Source organism: Teleopsis dalmanni, chromosome 2 (genome assembly GCF_002237135.1).
Source record: "Teleopsis dalmanni isolate 2A chromosome 2, ASM223713v2, whole genome shotgun sequence".
In the NCBI taxonomy this organism is placed as follows: Eukaryota; Metazoa; Arthropoda; class Insecta; order Diptera; family Diopsidae; genus Teleopsis; species Teleopsis dalmanni.
Window position 1 is genome coordinate 2,006,539 of NC_051847.1, and position 24,464 is coordinate 2,031,002.

The window sequence follows — 24,464 nt, forward strand, 5'->3', positions numbered from 1 at the left end:
AACTTACCATCCATACTTCTGGAAGTCAAACGTCTACCAGACAAACTTCGATCGAACTTGGGTGCAGCACGATCAACGGGATTTTTCTTACTTTCGTACATAGTGCGACCAGAGTACCTATACTTGGATCCAAAACGTGGGAATAGGGTCGACTTGTTTTGAGGTTCTGGTGTCATCAGGCGGAAGAATGTATGATGTTCTACACATGACTTCCATAATTTTTTAGCAGCGCGATGATTAGCTAACTTAAAGCCAATTGTAGATTCATATTGCTCAAACTCACCAGGTCGAATTTTAATATAGAAATGGTGGCGCTTATAAGATATTTTTAAAATCTTAGGCCAAGCAAAGCGATTGATACGAAGTCTGTAAATATTTAAATAATCATAAATGATAATTTTATTGATATAAAACAATTATTAGTACAAATTTTAAATTTTATATACCATTTCACAAATGATATACTCATTGATTAAAATTCTAATTCGTAATAAATGCCAAGAATCACATTTTTAATAGTATATTATATAAAAAAATTGCATTAAAAAACATCATACATGTATAATAATAAACATGAAATAACAATAATCTTTATATATATATCTTTATATAAAATAAATATTTTCTGCCCAACAAGGTATAATTTTATTCAATGGGACTCACCGAGGATAACGTATTTTGAGATATGTGTATTGAAAGGTATATATATATAATATATATATATTAATATAACTTAAAATTTAAAAATTTTTTTAAATACAATAAAATATAAAAAAATTTTTAAATGGATTTTGTATGAAAAAGGCACATATTGATACATGTTTGTCGAGTTGTGTACATTAGTCTTAGCAAAACATAATACATATTTTATTCGAATTATAATCGGAAATCTGAATGATTGATATATGGTATATAAAACTAATCAATGCAACATTGAAATATACAATTTTGAGTTTGTGGCATCGCGTTTGCTTCAATCAAATAATAAATTAATTAATTTTGAGATCAAAATTATTTATAACAAGTTAAATAATATTATAATTGAGTACACAATTTGTGAAGATAATATTTTAAAATATACATATTTTCTATATAATATTTTAAAAGATACATATTTCTCGATATGACTTACTTGTCCCGATAAACTAATAAACCGCTAGCACAAACACCGAGCATTATGTCCACACCTTCCGAATCTTTTGCTGGATGCAAATCAACACCATACATAGCAAGTTTCTTAGCATTTTCTAAATAATTCAGCTCAGCCTCAGCTGGAGATTGGCCTCTGTTATTAAAAAGAATTAATTTAATTTAATTATTAACAACGATAAAGGTAAACGGATCAACTTACTTATGTGTCTTATGAAGTTCCATTACTTTCTGCTCTAACTCTGGAGTTTGATCTGGTGCAATTTTAAAATCTTTTAAATAGTTTGCATTGGACATCTCTTTTGGATCATAATCGCCCATCTCAGATTGTACCAAATAAGAACCCAGCAAAGTATGTGTAACAATACTGCATGGTAAACGTCCTTCCAGTATATCATTACGAACTTGTAAACACAAATGATAACGAGTAATATCCTCCTGTAGTTGTGATGGTTCTGGTGGGTAAAATTTAACCGCAAACTGTAATATCCAAGGATCAGTGCGGAAAAATTTTGCGACTGGTTTTTCCAAATCTAACCAAACACGTGGATCTACAGATGTCTCATATAAGAGACCGAAGTAATCCTTTTCTACAATGTTAAGACCAGCACAAATGGTGTTCAACAAATCACGTCCCTTGACTTTGCGCTAATAATAGATTTGAAGTTTGGTTCAAAATTTTTTCTAAAAAAAATATATAAATAGCATACTTACATCAATATTTACATCAAGTATGGAGCCATCAAGCAATGTGACACGTGCTAAAGCAGCTCTCGATGATGAAGCAACCGGTTTTTTGGCCTTAGTTGGTGTATCGGCCTCTGGACCAGCGGTGGGTGCGGTTTTTGTTTCCGCTGGCATTGTTTCAGTGAGAATTTATGTCTACGATTTGTTGGGAATTAATTTCGAAAAAACTGAAAAAATAGATTTTCAAAATAAATAATAATAAGTAAAAGTTTTAATAAGAAATTACTATTTGGTATATATAATACAAATTAACAATAGCATCTTATTTTACTACGAATAATATAAATACAAAGATATGATATATGACTACTCGTATACAGATATTTATCATTTTTAATAATAATAATTTCAATTAATGGGACCCAACATTCCTCTACTCAAGTGATACGAATACATCACAATGTAAGAAGTTTTTATGTATACTGATTATTCAATTAAATTAAATTTGATTAAACTTAATTTGCAAAGATCACGAATAGTTTTCAAGTATAAGAGTAAAATGTTAATATGTACAGAATCGACCTCCGCCAACAATTGAGAAAGCAAACCATTTGTGAATGACAATAGCTGTACTAAAGCTCCAGTAGTGTTTTCTTTCATAAGATGAAATGAACTAAGTATATTTGTTTAATATACAAATTAAGACAATAAAATAAATCAGTGTACCTGTTAGATGTATTCCTTGAACAAAGCAATAAGTTTTTATTAGTTTCTTTCTATATTTCTATAACTAACATGCAGTGCTGAAACTACATTTACCAAACATTTACTAATTTAATTATCAACTCACACTTAACCTCAGGAGTATCATGAATTCACGGTTAATTTAATTAATGTTACACAGTACACATTTAAAGCTTTATGTGACTAATATAAACTTATACTTGTAGCTACAATGTAGATACAAACATTCATTCCACAGGTACAACAGGAAAGGCACTCATACATTTGAAATATATATACAAGATTACAAGAGACTGAAAAGATGCTTTTAATTGTCCATCACAATAGAAGGTAAATATTGATTTCCTCATACTGCTCCCTACTTAAAAACAGAAAGGATAAATTAAATTAAGCCTGTGCTAAAAGCATTAATTAAGTTGTGTGTCCCTGAACACAGCCTACGGAAATTCTACAAAAATAAAATTTCATAAAAGTGATTTTGAGATCAATAAATTATTTTTGTTCATGAAATTTATTCTTAATAAAATTTAGAAGGACATAATTTCATAATAACATTTTAAATCTTCAACAGAATTTAGTTTCAGATATGCTTAATTTTTTATTATTGAACTTATTTACAATTTACAATTTAAGAGAATCTATTCAAAACAAAGACATTGCACCAAACTTAGCAGTAAATAAATTAAATATAATTAAGTAGCGATTCGGAACCATTATCGTTTCAAAAGTTACTCTTCTGCTTATTTTCCATTTGTACAACGTGAAATTCGATACTTTTGAAGTTAAAATAGGTAATTGGGTACACTTTTGTATTCAATATACATACACTCCAAGGGCACGAAGAGCTCATGGCAGCATGAATTTTCCAATGGGAATAGAGACGTCTGTCCAAATAAGGAAAGAAGGAATAAATTATTACCGCTTGTGCGTAGATAATTTTATTAAATTTCAAAGAGTTGGGTGCGTCAAAGTGTGGAGAAACTTTAATGGGTTCTGATTCCATTAAAGCACACTTTTTATAGTGAAGAAATTGAATAAACTATTCCAAAGTATAAAATAGTACAATATATTATACTATTTATAAAATAGTATAAACTAGTAAATATTAATAAGAGTACTATATACATATAATACTACTATTACATCAACAATGGAGTACGGTCGTAGAACACAGAAATAGAAGAACACATATAAGCAGAAAAAAGGGACATCTTTATTTTCTCTAAATAATTTTAACTGTAGACTCTCTTAAAGCACATTTTGATTATCATTAACTTAAATACTATAAAATTGTAATCGCAAATGTTTCCCATAAGTATCCAGAATAACAACCCCTTGGTTTCGTAAACTTAAAAATGCCCAAGGGTTTAATATATTTTCTGTCATGAAATTAAGTACTTATCACACTAGCGGAAAGTCCTTCTCAAATGGAGAGTGGGAATACATACGTATTCAGATTACTTGCAGTACACATATTTTGCAAATGAAGCACATTTAATCACCCCTTAACATGGTCATAACTCCGACATAAGCACATCTCTAAGAGAGTTTGTGGGGACATCATAAATGTAATTGCTTCGTGTTCACTTTATGATTTAAGTTAAAAAATATTTTGATATATAAGTAAATGTGAACCAAGCAATAATTAAAAGCAAAAATAGCATAAATTCAATCGTTTCCAAAAAATATCAATATGCATACTATATAGTATATGAATATTACAAAACGTTTAAAAATTTTAAAGAAGTTAACTAAAATTTTGTTAAAAGTTATAGTAATTAATATTCAAGTTTGTTGACACTACGCGCGTATGGTTTACTAGTTTCATACACTAAACGATAGGTAAGTTAATATAAATTAACACATCATTGGTGTGAGTATTAGCGGCACAAGTATATGATAACTTCCATAGGCGATAACTTATTTTTAAAAAAAAATTATCTTTATCTATGTTTTTCTAAAAACCACTAAACATCATTTTAATCAAAGCACATATGTATTTCAGAAAGTTGAAAGTATACTTAAAAAACACAAAACAGCTAGTTTGTTTATATTTATAGATATAGTCTTAAAAGTCTTATCAACAAAAGATTTTAATATTCGAATACGTATATGCGTCAGAGCTTATTATTTAAATAATAGACGTTTTATGGGTTCCCCAATCAACAGAATGTATTAACAGTCTGAAACGTTGAATATATAGACTTTTCAAAGTCATAGGTTATAATATAATGACGAACTAAACTCATTATTCATATCAATATAAATAAGCTAAACGGTACTTTAATCTTAAGAGATTTGAATTCAAATTAATGATTCACTCAGAATATATTTAAACTGAACTATATTAACTTCTAAAAATTTTAAAAAGTTTAAAACGATACGTTGACTGATTGTTATGGATGGAAAAAGCAAGATATCTAAAGAGATAACTTATTCTCTCTCTCTCTTTTCTAAAATATCTATCCGATATTCGTAATGTATGCATTAATGACATTGTTCGTTTTATAGCTCGCTTTACTCGTTCATATCATAGAACTCATATCTGGTTACTTATATCTAATTTGCTTCATAACAATCATCTTAACATATCTAATAAACATTCATTCGCAATTGCGTGATGGGCGTATACCTACAAAAATAAAACTAAAGTTATTAGTAATTTTTTTTGACTAAATATTTTCATCCTAATAAAAACTTTTTCATCTCAACAATTTTTATTTACCTTTCAATACTATAACACAATAATCTTCTCATGATTTCACAAAAAAATCATGTCATTTTAATTACAATGCGGTAGGCTACATAAAATTCATCATTCTTCTTTCCAAAAACCCATTTTATCTGCTTAGGACTATTAAGTTCAAGTTATGAGTCTTCTTCACAAAGTTGCCTTAAAACAATAAATGGGCGCCATAGCTCATATTCTTAGGATTCAGTAGAAGTTTTACAATAAACAAAGATACATTGTTTTACGTTGTCGCCTCTTTATGACTTTGTTAGCTTGTTCATTACTATTTGCTGCACAACATCCTTTAAATGAAGGACCTAATAAATAGTAATGACAGACAACTACCAGCAAAAGCAACAAATTTAGATTTCAACACATTTTATTAAAGTTTGCATGGCAGTTGATGAATTTCCGGTACTTATTGTGGGCGCTTGCTGTAATTATTTCACGACTACACTCATAAAGTGTGCCATAAAAAGGGCCGGGAAATTTACGAAACAGCCAGACAGGCGTCTGCACACTTACTACCTAAATAATAGTCAATTAAAGGAACATAGTAAAAAAAGAGTAAAACGCAATAAGGCAAATTTGTAAGAACAAAAGGACTTACGACAAGTCAGAAACAAGCCCGTATGAATTATAAGCGATTTGACAATAAGAAAAGTAAACGAAAACACTTAAACAAAATTAATTCAAAAAAAATTTTATTAGTGGATCGGCAGTGAAACAGAAGAATTAAATTAGAAAAATGAAGAGAAGTGAAAATGTCTTGAAAATGTCAAGAACTGAACTGAGAATTGCGGAAAGCACTCTCATATCGGTTGCCGGTCATAGGAACATAGAAGGCAATGAGATAGCAGACAGTTTTCTAAAAAACCATTAAGATTGCACCTATCATGCACTAAACTTATCAACTGCTAAGCTGAGTGCAAATCTTTAAGGTCACTGACGTCAAGGAACCCACACAGTGAAACTGTAAAATCCTCTTCAACATTTCTAGTAGAACTTACGAAAACGTAAACGAAGAAAAAGAACTACACACTTTCTCTGTGACTGTACAGCTTTGGTCTATAAAAGGAATAGACTTTTAGGTAAGTGCCATCTTAACAGTCTGTCAGACAGTTTATCAATGAAAACAATAGATCTGTTGAAGTAGATAAGAAGACAACTAGATGAATCTAGTTTTTCTACATGGTATCTGCCGATCGATGACTGCAGCCAAATAACCAACTAACCAACTTTAACTGTAAACTTTAAATGAGTTACTAAAATTCTGTTGTTATGTCCGATCATATAGAAGACATCTGCAATATCTACGAAACCAGTATTTTTTGTAGATATTTTTCAACTGCCAAACGATCCGCACTCAATATTTGGAGGTGTTACTTTTTTTAAAAAAATATTGTATATGTCACAGTTAGTTATATAACAATATAAATCGCTACAATTCGTCCATTTATTATTTCCATTGCATTCGAACACAAAAATTGAAACGTTGGTGTAAAATCAAAATTTAGCAAACGTGGGTGTGTTTGTTTAGTTTCTGGATGAGAAAAACACTACTTCCTTAACCGTTTCACACCCTGTATTTAAATTGAAAGCAACAATTTAAGAAGAAGGAAACGCGTGTCGAATAAAAGACAATAAAACAGCGATTTCGCGCCTTGAAAGTATTTATGGGCGCGTAACTTAGATACAAAATGTACACTTCCTTAAGTTTTTTTTTTGCTAAGTTTTGTTTCTTCGTATTTTAGACACCTTTTTCTGTGTCATATTTCCAAAGTGTTTCCACCCACAAACTTCACATCCAATTAAAAGTAATGGAGATGCTACTATTTTCCAGTTTTATCAATTATAATTATTTTATCTTCAAATTTCAAGATCTTCGGCAGAATTTATATTAAAGGAAAATTAAATTTGAAATCAGATTAAGAAACTTTCATTGAGGGCGTTGCCCCTGACTTCACTGCAAAGTTTTTTCCTTCACTCGGAATGATGTCAATGTTGTTTTCGTCTGTGGGTAATTGGGTAATTGAAAGTCAACAGGGTGTAGGTAATAAAATGAGATAGTTCTGAATGAAATCATATAATTTAAAATACAAAATGAATTAAAAATACTGAATTTTTTCATAATAAATTAAAAGACTTACTTCAAAAGAATGTCGATTAATTAAGCTGTTCATGCAATTTTGTTATTTCTCTGAGAGGAAATGATTAATGCTGTAAATATACAGAAATAAATAAATACATTTAATGAACTATGAAAGAAATTTTGCATTTATATATTAAAAAATTATATATGAATTAATAAATAAAAATAAAAATTTTATTAAATGTTTAAAACAATTTATGAAAGTTACAACAAATGTTTGAACTACAATTTTATTTTATTTTATTTTATTACATCAACTCGACTATTTTTATTTATGATACATATTGATACATAAATAAATACAGTTAAATGCCACTAGTAAAGATACATGTTTGAGTATAGATACGAAAACCACTAAACAAAAAATGGTAATTGATGACGCCAACTTATTTAACAGAAGTGATGTCATAATATATGTAGCAGAAATCTAATAAAAATTTATTAACTCGGCTTATCTGCAAACAAATTAATAATGCAAACTTTTATCGCAAAAAATGTATTCATTTCGAAAAAGAATTCATTATGAATGAAACAACATTAAAGTATATATAGTAAATAAAGTGGAAAAGTATAGTAAATTACGGAGCTTATCAAATGTGCCAGATTAAAGAAATATTTATTAAAATCAAAATGAAATTGTTTTGTTATTGAAGCCGTTTCATTTATTTATATACAAACTTAAGTAAGCAAGAAAAAATACATACGGATATTTCATAAAATATATTTCTGCAACTGAAACCCAAAGAAGAAACGTAAAATTATTTATTACACGGCGATAAAATAATGCATAATAAAACATAATTTTTATATTTCAAATCAGAATTCAATTTTATACAAATATATAATATTCATATTAAACAAAAGCAAAAGTATTGGAACAAAATATCCTAAATGCATCTTAAGAATACACTTAGAAGAGAAGCTGTTAACCTAAGTTAACCCAACCTTAACAGTAGTGTGAGTCTATAAAATAACTGTATATAAAAGTGACAACAAAGTACCTGCAAAAACTCTTATTAAAACCAAACAGTTGCAACTAGACCTAAATGTACTAGATCTAAATAAGTTGAGTTTAAAGAACAAAATAGCTTTGTTTAGAAAATCATATTAAAAATTATCTAGCTATATGTCATACAACTTGGGGAAGTATATACAATATAGAAATATTGAAAAGTTCTGATACCAATCTGACACACTTAAGTGCTGTCAAAATTGCATTGTATTTAACTAAGATTTCTGTAAGAAACTTAAATATAGATATCAGTTTAACATACGTATAGTGTTCTGATGATACAAGTTCAATAACAGTTCTTCTTGTTCATTATTTAAATGGAGTGTTAAGTTGTCGACTTCAAGGTTCACTTGATATTGTTTCTGCTTGCTCTTTACAGTGTGCGGCTACCCCACTTCTAATTATGACTTTTAATTCAAATAACACATGAAGATTGCCCGTTTTCACCGAAAGAAATTAATAAGGAAAATAATTTCTTTGAGACTTTCTTTAGATAATGTCTATATAACCAATAACAATCTTAAAAATAAAAAGAAAAATCCATTTAAAATAAAATTATTTGTCTGTTTAAAATGACGTAAAATTTAATATATAGATAGATACTTGTGTACATTAATGATGTATAACAATTAAGAATTAATACACTTTCGTAATCTATAAATATACAAAAGAACATTTTTATTTTAATTTTACAAAACCATTAGATACTAAATTTATATCACTTATAGATAGATAATAACTCTTCCAACATAGTTTACTATTAAATCAAAACATATGCAGTTTTTCAAATCTTTAACAGCCAAAGATATTAATACTTTAATCATGTGAATATTATGCTAACAACAATTTACTTTGATATATTTTTCAAAAGCGTGTTTCTCAATGCTTTTAAGTGATTAAATTCAAATTAATTTGAATAAATTCTTAAAGGAAACAAATTGTAAACAGAGCAAAAGATTAAAAGCAGCACTCCCAAACAAACCAACAAATCAGTGATTCCATTCACAAATATAAAAAAGAATTTTAAAAATACAAGCAACAAACGAAGAAGCAAATCTAAGCTACAAAGTTTATAAACAAAAAGCAGACACATGAGTCTTTATGTTTATAAACTTAAATGATTGGCAACAAAAGCAACAGTTCCAAATTCTTTGAGCAAAATTTATGTTAATTAAGTATTGCAAAAACACCAAAAAAAATATTATTTTTATAAAATGTTATAAAAATTAGATTTAAAAAAGAATCAATTAGGAAAGTCGATCTACGAGTTATTGTTGTGTTTTGGTTTTTTTTTATATATATTTTTTGGAAAGTGTTCTGTTTGTATTCACTTGATTTAGAATAAATTCAGAAATGACATAAGTGTGCGGCCTTTATTTTTGTATTCTTGAGCACAAATGTGCCGCATAAATTTCAAGTAATAAAATAAATTTTATACAAAATTATATACACACTCGAGCCGGCACATATTTACATATATGCATATTGTACATATACACATCCAACCACAAACACTACTAACCATTAATATTAAGACAGTTTACTTTATTTGTGTAAGTAATTATGTTTGGAACATCAAAAATAAAACTTTTAAGAATATAATTAAATTTAATAATACTCATTTCTTTAGTAACATCCATAAGCTATATTATTATTTGTAATTCCTAGACCTCAATTGCTGTATTAATAGTAAAGATACGTAATGTAGATACTCGTTTATATATATATATATATATACATATATTATTGGTACAGCATATGGTTATTTTTGAAAACATGAGATTCTAAAATTTCTACATTTGTTTTGGATGTTTTAACCAAATGCACTTGAACTTAAATTTATAATTTTAATAAAAAAAAATATAGAAAAGTAAGAAAGAACTAGTAATCATATTTGAAGCTAACAGAACTGGAAATCAAGATATAAATATGATACATTGTAACATACAAGTTATGTAGAGTTAGTTAGAATGAATTATTATTCATTAACAAATAAATTATGACATGATTAATTTTATGAAAAACTTGTGACTAATTTTATGAAAAATTAGTCATTACTAATTTTTTAATACTACAAATTTAGGAAATTATTTAGCTTTCATTGAAGCTTAAAATGCTTTAAAATTAAAATCTGAAATGTGCGATCTTGTTGCATTCAAGCATTAATTTTCAAAAGCACGTAGTTTCAAAATAGTTAAATTTTATATAAAATAATAGAAATAAAGCAAAAGTGGTAAGTCATTTAAAAAAAACATTACTTGATTAATTTGAAACAATAACATGGAATTGTAAACTTAACTATAAACAAAAAGTCATTTATAGCTTTTATCTATTACTTCTATTAGTCATTAAATCAAGTTTAGTTCGCATGGACGAAACGCAATTACGTCTGTCCTAAATTGGATAATAGAAAATATATTTGTTTTGAAATTTATTTACTATTATTTTTCATCAAATAATATTTGCACAACATAGCGTATGCGTAACGTTTATAAACAAAGCAAAATAAAAGATATATCGAATTGCAGAACTGCAGTACAAAAAAAGCTGTAAGTGCAGTAGAACTCTTCATCGATGACATCATTTTCGCATTTGCAACTTTGCTTGCAGATTGCATGCAACAAAACAATCATTAATGTTCCATGTAATTTAAATATACGAATGTACGAAGCGCAAAGTGCTTTCGAAACTTACTAATTTTATATATAATGAAACCATATGCGAATAGATTATAAAAAATTGATTGCAATTATCTTAAGACATGAAAGTATACAAATTAAATATTGATTTTTAATAATCGTTTTATATTTGAAACTTTTTAGAAAAATTGATTCCAACTTTACTTCTGTAATATGCAATATTATCTAATTTATTTGAAAATTTCTCATCTGCTATATATTATATTGCTGCTATTAGTTTTAGGAAATTAATAATAATTGTAAATTAGGCATATGAAAGAAGCAGAGCATAATTTATTGCTCCTAGATCCCATAGACACTAAATAATTCACTGAAACGAAACTTACGAGCACATAATACCTAGTCAACCTATGTAATAATTGAAAAAATCACATTAAAACTTTCTCAAACGTCCTAAATTATCTACAAAGTAAGCAAAACCATGCTTCAAGATGGTTTGTAATTATACGAAACCTACTAAGCTTAACATTGAAATTAAAACTATATTAAAGTTAAAGTAAATATTATATCTTCAACTGTAGTGAAGATACAACTCTTTCTACATAATTGCATAGTTTGGTTAGTAAATTTAAAGAACACAAATGAAGGCAATCAAAATCAAAATATATTACATATATATAGGATACATTAGACTAAATGTTATGTATTGATAACATATATCTAACTTTTGTGAAGTCTCTAGTAAAATTTCATTTCATAACTATCTTTACCATGTATTAACTATTGACATTTCACCGTTACTATTGACATTACTCATCACAATAAATTCAAAACAAATGTTTAGTTAATTATAACTCTAATTGAATATGACAAACTAAAGCACTTATCACTTTTTCAAATTAAATATCTTATTTATTGCTTACTGTTTACTTTATCCTTCATTATTAATGCAAACAATTTTTTAAATTATTATTGTTTTTCTTACTTATATATAACATCAAATCTAAAGACAAAGAAACAGCATGATGTGCCTCTGGCTTGTATCTATAATTGCCCTCAATTAAGAAATATCTCCAATATACAAAAACAACAAAAACACTATTGAAAATAAAATTGTTTTTTAACTGTTAGTCTCAAAGTCAATACGATGCTAGGTTAACAGCAAAAATTGCAGCAAAAACGCATCAATTTCTTTTAATTGATCTCAAAGTAAGCAAAATCGAAGCAAACAATTATAGAAAAAATTGTATTGAGAAAAAGTTCGATTTATCGTTGCAGTATCTGGTCTACAATGAACGAAATGCAATTTATTGCAGCTCTCCAGTTTCACAATTTTTTTAATTGCTTTAATTTGTCAATTTTAATTGATTATTGTAAAGTATTTTACTTCACTTCACCTCTCCCATCTTTTGTTAGGCAATTTTATTTATTGTTACTTTTAATGGCGCTTAAAAAATTAATGTATAGATAATAATCTCATAAATTTCAGGAAAAAATTTATTAAAACACTTTTATATCTCTTATGAATTAATCTCATAAAACACTTTTATATCTCATGAATTAATCTCTTAAAACATATATTATGTTTTATGTTGTAAATGTTTTACTTCATGTTTTTATAAACCAAACTTTCAAAAGATAAAATCATCATAATATTTTCAATTAATTTGTTTTTAATATTAGATAGTAACTAATATTTATATTGGATCAACAAATCTTACTTCGGGATTTTTAGACAACAAAAGTTGTAAACACCTGAGCAATCGTGAAATAGTGACTTCATGACGAACTCTATTTCTCTATTTCGTATAATCAAATGTATATCAAATTTCAACTAATATCACACATATTAAGTGTTTAGATACATTTTAATATAACTGCAAAGATCTAAATATACCTAAACTTATGCACATAATTTAGATTTTAGTTAATATACCTTAGATAGACGCAAAGATATGTGTACAGCGGACCGCTTACTACTAATTCAACACCTACAAAGGCAGTAAACTTTTAAATCGACGTATCAAACTGGTTCCACTAACCTTTTTTTCTTACATTGCCCAGGTCCATTACAAGGGCATGAAAGCAAAAACTGAAACGATAGATCATACTTTAACGTAGCCAATATACCGTCTTTAGATACTTTTTGTGACAAGATATTCAAGATAGTATGCGAACTCTAAACACTAAGATCTAATATATCGCATACGTAAGATATCGTTTTTATATATATAATTTATTCTTAATTCTAATCAAAAGCAAACTTTAATAACTCTTTTTAATTGGTATTACCAATGAAATCAACAGTGGCAACTTCTTGAAATCTCTTAGTTAATAAAAAGATTAATAAAAAATCTTTATTTTATTATATATAATACTCTTATAAAAATAGTGGCTCTCATATATTATATACCAGTTTATACCTAAGTGGTTATTCATTAAAATTGTAATAGTTTTAGTTTTTGCTCTGATCTATTTTTTATACAATACATATTACATATAAAATAAACCAGTTCAACAAGATTCGTCTGTTTTATTATTCAAACAAAATTGAAACAGAAAAAATCTTTTAAAAAAATGTGATCAATTTCAACGAATCTCTAAGTAATAAAGAATTATAATCCCAAAAAATTGGATGCTACATAAAAAACGATAATACAAACTAAAGCTGACGGCATTTTTTACTCTTTGAATACTGAACGAACTTTGATGGCGTCATCAGTTAGTAAATTATAAAAAAAAATTTTAAAAATATATGTGCTTCTAACAGAAAAAAAAAGAATAAAATCTACAAAAAACGACGAAGAAGAAAAAAAAACTATTTTATACATGCATTTCTAGTTTGCCCAAAACATATATAAATTAAATTAATTAAAAGCACAAATATATCAAGAGATACATATGATGGGATTGTCGTAAATACTTTTAGAGAAAAAATTATGATAAAATATATTGTATTTAACAGTCCATGAAGAATTTGTATCTGTTGTATTTATTAGTTAATATTAAAATATTTTAGAAAATGCGTAGGCTTATATTCTCAAGTGTTTCAAGTTTAGTTGAATAATTGATTTCATTTAGAAAGATATCAGGAATGATTTTAAGTATCCAGTATGATAAATAATTACAAACCCTCCACTAATAAAGATATAGTTAAACCATATAATATAATGTGACTATATAATATAATAAATTATGTACATATATTATCCAATTAGTAAAAAAAAATTTTTTATAGTTTATTTGAAATTTCTCTAGAGCAGTCAAATTTTTATATATATAGTTTGAAGGTCGAAAAACGGCGCCTGTTAAAAATTGTAGAAACATATGTGCCTAGGGTAAGAAGCAGAAATGATTTTATTGGCAAAAACGAAAGTCAACGACATTTTACTCACTTTTATTTTCATTTTCACAGTCTGCTAAGTAAAATTTTACTATATATATAAGTTTTTTTCGTTTTTTCTTTTATTAAAAATGTTCGATAATTTTAGAATTTTTGCTCATCAACATCAAGAAAAACTAAGGCAGATAATAAACAAAATAATTATAAACAATCTTTTGGATGAAGAATTAAAAATAAAACGTGCTTACTCTGACAAAAACAAAATCAAAAATATCTAGATAAAATTCTTATATAAAGTATAAAACTTAAACAATAAAGTATCTTGACTAATTTTCTCTTATAATCAGTAAAACAATATATTATAAATAACTCTTGCTCAGATTGAATTTTTCAACTTATATATTTTCTTACAGCAAAAAGAATTTTTCGATCAGAATTGGTGATAGACGTTAAAAAAGAAAAAATTAAGTATAATTCTTCATACTAACTACGAAGCGTAGGCACAGCTAGAAAGAAATCCAGATTTAAAGGCTTCATAAACTGTAGAAAAGATAGTTTAAATTACTTCTGAAATTAACTTAGTTAATTCAGTTAATGCATCGGATATATGGTACTAATATAATATAATGGCGAGAGCACCCTCTATATAATGAAACAAAATTAGCGATAAATGATATTTATTTTTAAACATAATGGTTAACTTATAATAGTTTCTTCATATAACGTATAAAAGATACAGCTATTGTGCTACAATAGTACTATAAATCTTTTAGAAAATTTAATATTATAATAATATTTTCAGAAACAAATTTTACAAGTCTTAAATCTTATAGAACTTTTAATTTATCTTCTCATACATATAAACATGTATGTGAAATCCACTACTTCTATTCTCTTCTAGTCACATATGTGTTAATTTCATTTTCATTTTAGTAAAAAATGCAATTATAACATAGAATAAATTGGACACGAGAAACTTTTAAAAATGTAAATATAAAAACAAACTAATTATCATATATCAAAGGCTTATTATTTGTTAATAGTACATTAATTGTCCTTAGAGCAAAAACTTTTAATGCATACATAACATAATTAATAATTACATTACTCATAGGTTTCTATATATGTGCTCTATATATTTACGGTATTGCATGACAAAGTCCACAAAGTCCGCATAAATGGATGAAATGAAAGGATGGCGCCAAACGCAAGTCCAACTGGCAACTACAATCTGTCGTCCTTGTGAAATGTTATTTTTCTTTTTAATAAATAAAAACATTAATTAAAGCATTATTCTATATAGTATACTACATACTCATATTATTCTATGGCGCCTCTATAAAAATGCATTCGCCTGCCTTATCGTCTTGTTGCAATGTAGAAATTAAATTAGGTTGAAACTGCTTGAGTGACTCAAATACTCGCACGAGAAGTGTTTTATACAAAGCTTTTTTATTTAAATAATTTCAATTAAACAATTTTTTTTAATTTGTTATTTTAATTTCTATAATCAAAGATAGTAGTTAATATGGAGATTTGTTGTGGTAATGAAGCCTCTAAGCAACAAACCAACAATTGTTTTACGTACTCGTATGAACTGGTCCGTGATTCATTGCGCTGGGAATGTCGAGGGTTGGCAATATATAATCATGGAATTTATTTAACTTTAACTGTAGGTTCTTCATATTGTATTAAATGTAATGTCAGTGGAAATGAATAATACTTAATATTATTTTCTTACATTTATTTTTGTCTTTTTTGCAATATAAAAATGTGAAATAAAAAAATTTGATAAATTCACAAAATAGACGACAAGTGCAACAAACTTTTATATTCTCAATTTATGAATGGTGGGTAAATGTTGCGGCGGTACTACAAATATCTAATGAGTACACTTATATTTGAAAACAATAGCTTACACCGCTGACATCATACATTTATACAGTCAACTGATAATGCGAAAATCAATATTGGCTAACACTGCACATAAATAATCACTTATTTACTCATACTTTTTATACATCGTATCTACTGTGATTCCAGTTGAACGTGAGAAACAAAAATATTTTTATAAAAATAAAAATAATTTCGCATCGAATTGCTAATTTTATCACGAGTTTATAATTATTTTAATTGGAATAACATTTTAGCCCGATAACCCCACTTTTGCCTAATGAATCTTAAATCTTGAATTTATAAGAGACCATAAATTATAAAAACCGTTTGATGTTCAAACTTTATCAAAATAAAGTTGACTGATTAAAGTTGAAAAGAATAATTAATAAAGTATAAAGACACACTGTCCTTACTTTTACCGTAGAGCTCCGCTACTACGGATCTTATGTACGATGTAGTACGGATTGGGCACAGATTCACTAACTCGAATTATTAACTTAGACGTGATATTTGCATAATACTGATATTTAAAATAGGTGGTCTACACATGAAAAATATCAACTCATTATAAATGTGAGTATTTTATGATTACAATATTTCATTTAATATTATAAATATTGTTGTATCCATTAAAGATGATATTGTGCAGGTTTGTGGTACGTCCTCAACTGATGCGCTCCTAATTAAAGGGTGGCATCATAACTAATTTTATGGTGTCAAGACGTGAGAGTCCGTGTACCATTCTTAATGCAGTTTTATTGTTCTAGTGAAGTTTTGTGGAGCGACAATAACTACAGCAATATCAACTATTCTTATTTTAATCAAAATTAATTCAGGAATTTCAACGGTTCACGTTCTAGTACATATGAACTAGTTTGTCTTTTTCTACTTTCTGCGAAAATACCACTTTAAATTGCCACAAATCTGCTTGATTAAAACTTCAGTAGTAGAAGAATATAACAAACTCTACCTTTAAAGTTTTTATTTAAAGTATAGCAGAACTTATCAGTCTTATAAACCTCTACAAACTCAATAGTGCTGCTGCACCAATCTAACAACTTTTAAATTAAGCAAAAATTACATATAACTAAAAATCGATTAAAAACGTTTGTGGTGGATTATATACAAGGTTTTGAATTCAAGGAAAGTTCAAGTTTTTGTCCACAAGCTGCTCATAGTTGACGATATTGGCCGGTTTTAAACAATATTTATTCAAACTCAAGTGAAAATACTTGCTCGGTACGAATGGGACCAAATCTTTTTAACGAACTGATTAATATTCCTCATACTATAAAGTAAGTTCTAAGTTTTTAAATATATGCCAAGCTCACTACAAGCTGCACATGATGAACACGTACACAAAATCTAAAATAAATAAAATTAAACAAAATAATTGTACGAGAATAATAGGAACAACGCCCGACGCGGAATGGCATAAGCCAAACAAATTGAAAGAGGTCGAGGTGAATACTATAAAGAATCATATTAATGTATTGAAGAATGGATATATATATACATATTTACGTATATATATAAATACGTTTGCATTCACGCATCAATGAGCAATTGAGAAAAATTTAACTTTAATAACAACCGCAACAATAACAGAATGTATCTTTATATAACTATACGATGTTTTAATCTAAATGTATAAATTTTTGCGAAGAAATTATTAAATTTAAAATATATTATTTATAGAAGCAGTAGCGTATCTAAAATTGTGGAAGTCATAATCGAAACAAATAAAAAAGTTTGGATACTAACAATATTTTAACAATATAGTGAAATCGTTTTAAAATCACATGATAACATAATAGTTTTAATGAGGACGACAGTAATATAAATAAACAAATCCAAAAACTCTTCCTTTTATCGAAAGATAAACACTTTTATATATTATGCAAATATAATAAAAGTTGAAACCTAGAATATTACTAATACTTTAATATTTTTCTTGTCAATCTCTTATTTTTTTTTAAGCTATTTCACTCGTACCTCAAATTTAGACTTCATACCTTAGAATTCTGAACAAAAGCCACATTTGTTCAGAATGCATTTCCCTTTTATTATTCTTAAGTTCCACTACATGCCACAGTTAGGGCATGCCACAGTTACAGCATACCACAGTTATTATGTTACAGTTAGGCTACATCATATAAGATAATGTGTTGGACCGATGTCAATCTAATCCATAATCTTTGTTGATATTTATAATGAGAATAGGATTATAAAAACGGTTAGTTTAACTTGAATGATTGAACTATGAAGCATAATGAAACTACATAACCGCGTTGTGTGGCGTCATCTGAATTACAAGCTTATTATATAATATAATCATATATAATCAAAGATATCTTTAACACATATTGCATTAGACTGGACAAATTAATACTATTGATAAATCTAACAAATAAACTTCACTTCAAACTGCAGATCTTATTTAATTAAATAAAAATCAGATAAATTTACTAATAATTCCAGGGCTCGAACGAAAAAGGTAGAGAAACCGCTAATAAAGTTCAAGAAACCTGTTACCATATTTGTTGTTGACCCGAATGAGCTGTTTGGCTAGCGTTAGGTTTTTCGCAGTCTATGTTTTTAAATACTAATGCAGTTTAATAAATAGATATCCCGCAGAAAGGCTCAAATTCTATAAAGAGAATCAAGACACTCCTTTGACAAGAAAGCAAGCCGTTCAGATGAATGCTCTTGACAAAACATAATTATATTTCACGAACACAACAAATAAATTTTTTAAAAATCACAAACACTACAATCAGTGATATTTACAGTGCAAATTAGCATAAAAATTTTTACTCCATTAACTTCCAAGTACTAAACCAACTACACCACTGCATACTGCATACTTCTGATCCAATTTATGCGTCGCAGTGCGGTCAAATTAATTTACATACCACAAACTGTCTTCTTTACGGCCTTACAGAAATATTTAACTATTTCCAGCATAAAAAAGGAGTATCGTTGCTTCTCAGATTGTGTTTTATTATTCTATTATAGTATGCATCTATTTAAATTAATTTTAAATAAAAATGCAAATACAATATGCAACTGAATGTGTTATTCAGCTTATGGATTGGACGTTGGAAGAATGCTTTTGAACAGAAACAGTGAAAACACAGTCTTTATTCTCAGATACAAATAAATTGACTTTTTATATACGAAACGACCTTTTTCGAAAATGTTTTATCAATAAAATTTCACACAATCAATGACATCATTTTTTTATTCATTAGAATGTTTGCGATACCAATTTTTCGCATTGTTGATATGACGAACTTTTCCGGCTGATAAACGTGTGAACTGGCAACTGTGCTTTAGAAATCCTTTCACGTAATTTAATATTATTAATTTAAATTTAATTTAATTCTAAATTTCGATTTCAATTAATGCTACCATCACATCAACATTACTCAGAAATACATAATGAAAACAAAAGTACTATTTATTGTGATATGACGAATCGCCACGTTATTGCAAAAAAAAAAACGGATATTAGTGCCATTTAATTTCCGTTTTGGCTTAAGTACTCGACATTGAGAATGGAAACGGAAATTTCGCAATACTTTTCACGCGTATGTAGTAATGCGATTTCACCTACGGAATTTGCATATAACGAAAAATAAAGCAACTTACGGGTCAAAAACTTATTTACCGCTTCATTGACTTAACTATATAAATCAGAGTGATACGCCTCTTACCTAAAAAATAAGAATAAAACGAAATTATTGTAAAATTTTACATTAGATAAAATTAAAGGTAATTTAGAATATTTGTTTAATTTTATTATTTTTAATAAAAATAATTTTGCTTTTTATATTTATAAACTTAAGTTTTCATAATTTATTTTATCTTAAGATTGTTTTTTTTTCTTGTTATTTATAATAAATTAAAAATATATTTGTTATTTTAGCTGAGTAATTGTATCTTATTGTTCAAAAAAAGGTTGTCTGACAAAATTGCATACTTGAAATAATAACACATTTTTGACATTTCGTATTTTGAATTATTCACTAATTATTTCTTAAAAATTATGTCATTTTTGAATTGTTAGCGCAAAACTGTGATGTCAACACAAGTCTGGAATAAATTAAGTAAATATGTCATACTTCATTAATACTCGTATCTGTACGAACGTATGATTTATAAACATGTGTCTTTACTTTTAATTACACTTTATATTATATAGTATACCCAAAAATATACTTTAAAGGCAATTTGTAGTTTAATTTAAATATAATTTAAGTAACATATTAAGTAAATACTTGTGAAAACTCAATTTAGAAAAAGAACATTGAAATATATTAAACCAAATATTAAGCGCTTAAAAACAATTTGCAAAGAATGGATATGTGTTTATAATTAGAGGATTTACAAAAAAAATCTAATACTATAAGATTAAGTCCGCACAACAGTTCGAAAACGTATGCAAAGTAAGATTCTATCCAGAAAAATAAAATTTATGATCTATGAAACTCTAATAAGGTTTATTGAGACATAGATGTGTAGATGTTGTAGATTCTAGAATCTGGTTTAAAATTAGAGATACAGATTTATTGACGATCAAATAGTTAGTACATTGCTTTAAACAGTTCTCAATACAGTTTTAATACTTATAATATATAATGCAAAATTATATGTAAACCTTACATTTGTAGTTGACTTCGATTATTCAAGAACTTTTCGCTTTAACACGATTTACCTTTTGCTCAAAAAGTATCCAGATTTTGTTGTTTGTTAACTACTCCTTAAATAATAGACCTTTTTCAAAATTTTTGGTTTGAGTCGATTGAATCGGTAAAAGAGAATTCGCCGAAGGAACTAAAAGCCATACCTGCACGGGCCTACGAAAAGTGTATGGAAGATTGGGTTAAGTGTTGGCATATGTGTATCGCTTCAGAAGGAGCATATTTTGAAGGAGATAAAATAAATTTGGAATAAAATTTAAAATTGTGTTTTATTTACAAAATCCGGGTACTTTTTGAGCAGAAGGTATTTGGTTTGGCTATTCTTAACTGCACATAAAATAAAAAGTAAATATTTAAAAATGTATTTCTTTATAACATATATATGTATGTGTAATGGTGGATATATTAATAAAAAAATGTCTAATAAAACTTAAAATATTACTCCATAGTAAATACATTAATTTCTATAACGTAACATTTCTTCTGCATGTCTACATTTAAAATTTTTATTTAATTTAAAAAAAAAATTATTATTTGTTTATTTTTTGGAAGTAAATAAATAAAACATTAATTTTTGCGTGCCAAGCAAGATTTAAATAACAAAATATCTAATCGTAATATCTGAGTTTGGTAAATGTAAAAATAGTTCAGTAATTCATGCGTGCGACTCTGTAATGCCGTGTCTATAACAAATTCTGGCTATTTCCTGACAATGTATATACATACATATGTATATATTTTATAACAGATAAAATTATACTGAAAAGTATAGCAACGTGAAAAAAATTCCAAAAATTTTATACATTTTTGCTTGCACATTAAGGCACGCAGCAATTCATATTTGTGCACTTGTTGGAGCACTGATTTTGAGATACTTTTGCTGGCTTTTTATTGCGTTCGTAGAATTTTTGGTTATTTTAATGGAAGTGTAATATATTTTACTCAGCCTCACTAAATGCATTTGTAATGTAGTGATTTAAAAATCTATACGTTTAGATTTCCTGCACTTATTTTTAGTTTAAGGAGTGAGAAGTGAGATGTTTATACAAATTATTGATTGACCTATTTTCGCACTTTGTTATATGATATGCACGTATCCCTGAAATTTTGCTAAAAGTATATAATTTAAAAATTTATAGATATATTGTATGGCATATAGTATACATCTATTTTGAGAAAGAGTTGCCTATCACCTATTTTTAAAGCTTCCCACAATATGTAATATGAACTTAATATATATTTTTTCATTTTTTTTACATTTTCTGGTTGTTATGCATTTATGAATTTCAAATTTCGTACTCAATCTTTTATACAATTAAACCGCAGCTTTTTCGCTCCCCACTTGCTCGAGCATTTCCGAATTTCCTGTCAACCTATATCTCTAAGAGCATATGATTTTTATTACAAAATTTGAAAAACTTTTTCAGACTTCACAGTCATTTGCATACTCGTGCATACAAATTTCAAGCCAAAACCACAGCAACAACATTGGATACGCTCCGCTGGCTTCTAAAATAAGGTTCAGATACTCAGACTAATATACCTAAACAATAAATGTACGTAGTAACCTTCCAAATCTGAATACGACTGACTATATTAAATGTTGGCTGCTACTGAATTTGCAAGTTTTCCCCGTCAACGAAATGAAAAATTGAAGCTATTTTGTACGAGTAAAAAATAATTTAAATAGTGAAAATTATTACTATCATAACTAATACCTAACATTTTCCACTTTATGACTGAAACGTATTTCAGCAGTGAAAGCTGCCAAAAATTATCTAAATTCATTTTTTCCCTGCATTTATATATTTATAAATTTAACCATTTTTATGGCTTATCTTTATTAAAAGTAATTAGTTTTGCGGGTTAAGCAATACGCGAGAAAAGTGTTCATCGCCATTAAAATATAAGTTATTAAGCAATTAAAATTTATGATAATAATAAAATTATGATAAATATATATATAATAATATTATATATTAAGCAAAGCTAACTTTAAAATCAATATAAAATATTTCAATTTATAAGAGGACTTCAATCCATAAAAATATCATATCATATAAGCAATAAAACCAACTTTTATTTGAAAGTCGTCGCCTTCAGGAATGCTTCTAAATTTAATTTATAAGTTGTAAGAATCCAAAATTGTTTATTTATAATTTATTTTAATATTAAAAGATATCTATAAGATCTATGATCTAGTCTGGACATAAATTAGATCTATACATAAGTCTTACAATATTCTTTGGTGCAACTATCCCGATTTATTTCGGTATTAAACTCATTTTAAAGTCTAGGTATTACAAAATTTGCAGACATCAGTGTCTTTTAAAATGAAAAAAGGACATTTTTCTAAAGAAACAATTATTAAAATATTTCCAAATGACCAAATCCTATTCTTCACTGTTATTCATTTGCACATCACAGAAACTTGAGATAACAACTAAATTAAAAATGTATCTCTAGAAGGCTGCATATTTAAATCTATTTAATGTCATTAAATTAATTAATTAATTTCTGCTAACCGTTTCAAAATTTCTGGATAACATCATTTATACTAGGTATCTGCATCAACGCTATGAATTATTATGAGTAATGCAGTCTTAAAAAACAATTTTATTACCTTGTTGCACAACTCAAGATCGTGAGAAACAAATCAAATGATAAGCGAGTTCCGTTCTAGTTATGCTGCAGGCTCATCATAAAAATCAGCAATGCAAAATGTTTGCAAGGCAACTAACTATTGAAACAACTTCCAAACAGGAAAACTTTATAAGAAGTGCTTAATTTACTCGTACTGCCAATTTAACAACTTCAAGAAAGTCTTTAATTTATGGCGAATTGGAAAGAAAACAGCAATCATTGATTGACTGACTGCGCTTAAACTCCGCTACTCCGCTGAACCTACTCAGATTAACGGTATTAATAGCAGTTAGAAAATCAATTTCAGATTAGGTACACAGCGAAAAAATCTGCAGCTGCAACTCCACAGTGCTTCGAAGATGAAAATTTCACACTTTAAGTTGGACACTTTAAGACTTTTTTCCATTTAAAGACTTTGTCTATTTATTTTCTTATAAATTTCGAAATTCGTCTGTGTTGAAAAATTTGTTCCTCAAAGACGTTTGATTGACTTTTAATGTCAAACAATTGGCAGATTGCCAACACGAAGAGTGGCTGTCAATTTCAAAATTACAAATATGGCAACAATTCACATCATCATGGATGCAGCCACTGCCATTGTTGCTGCTATTCCCTTAGATAACTCATTGTAATGTAATAATCTGCAACCAACTGGGGGGAAAATCCATTTTGAAACGGGAACAATACGTCACTTCAATTCATACGCTTCACATTGTGAGTCGATGTAACACTTTTGCTTTAGAGCGAGCGAATATCTTTTGT

The 24,464-nt window shown here is 27.4% G+C and overlaps 1 protein-coding gene across 4 annotated transcripts in view; it reads right to left on the minus strand.

Annotated features, from left to right (window-relative positions):
* LOC119684662 (protein 4.1 homolog) overlaps nt 1-24,464 on the minus strand; it is a 45,636-nt gene that overhangs the window by 9,834 nt on the left and 11,338 nt on the right. For all 4 annotated transcript variants that reach the window (XM_038098755.1, XM_038098754.1, XM_038098753.1 and 1 more), the window contains exons 2-6: nt 7,462-7,531; nt 1,864-2,063; nt 1,352-1,797; nt 1,133-1,285; nt 8-366 (exon numbers count right to left, since the gene is read on the minus strand). In XM_038098755.1, coding sequence (XP_037954683.1) covers nt 8-366; nt 1,133-1,285; nt 1,352-1,797; nt 1,864-2,010 — 1,105 coding nt within the window. In that variant the 5' untranslated portion in view covers nt 2,011-2,063; nt 7,462-7,531. The remainder of the gene's footprint in view (nt 1-7; nt 367-1,132; nt 1,286-1,351; nt 1,798-1,863; nt 2,064-7,461; nt 7,532-24,464) is intronic.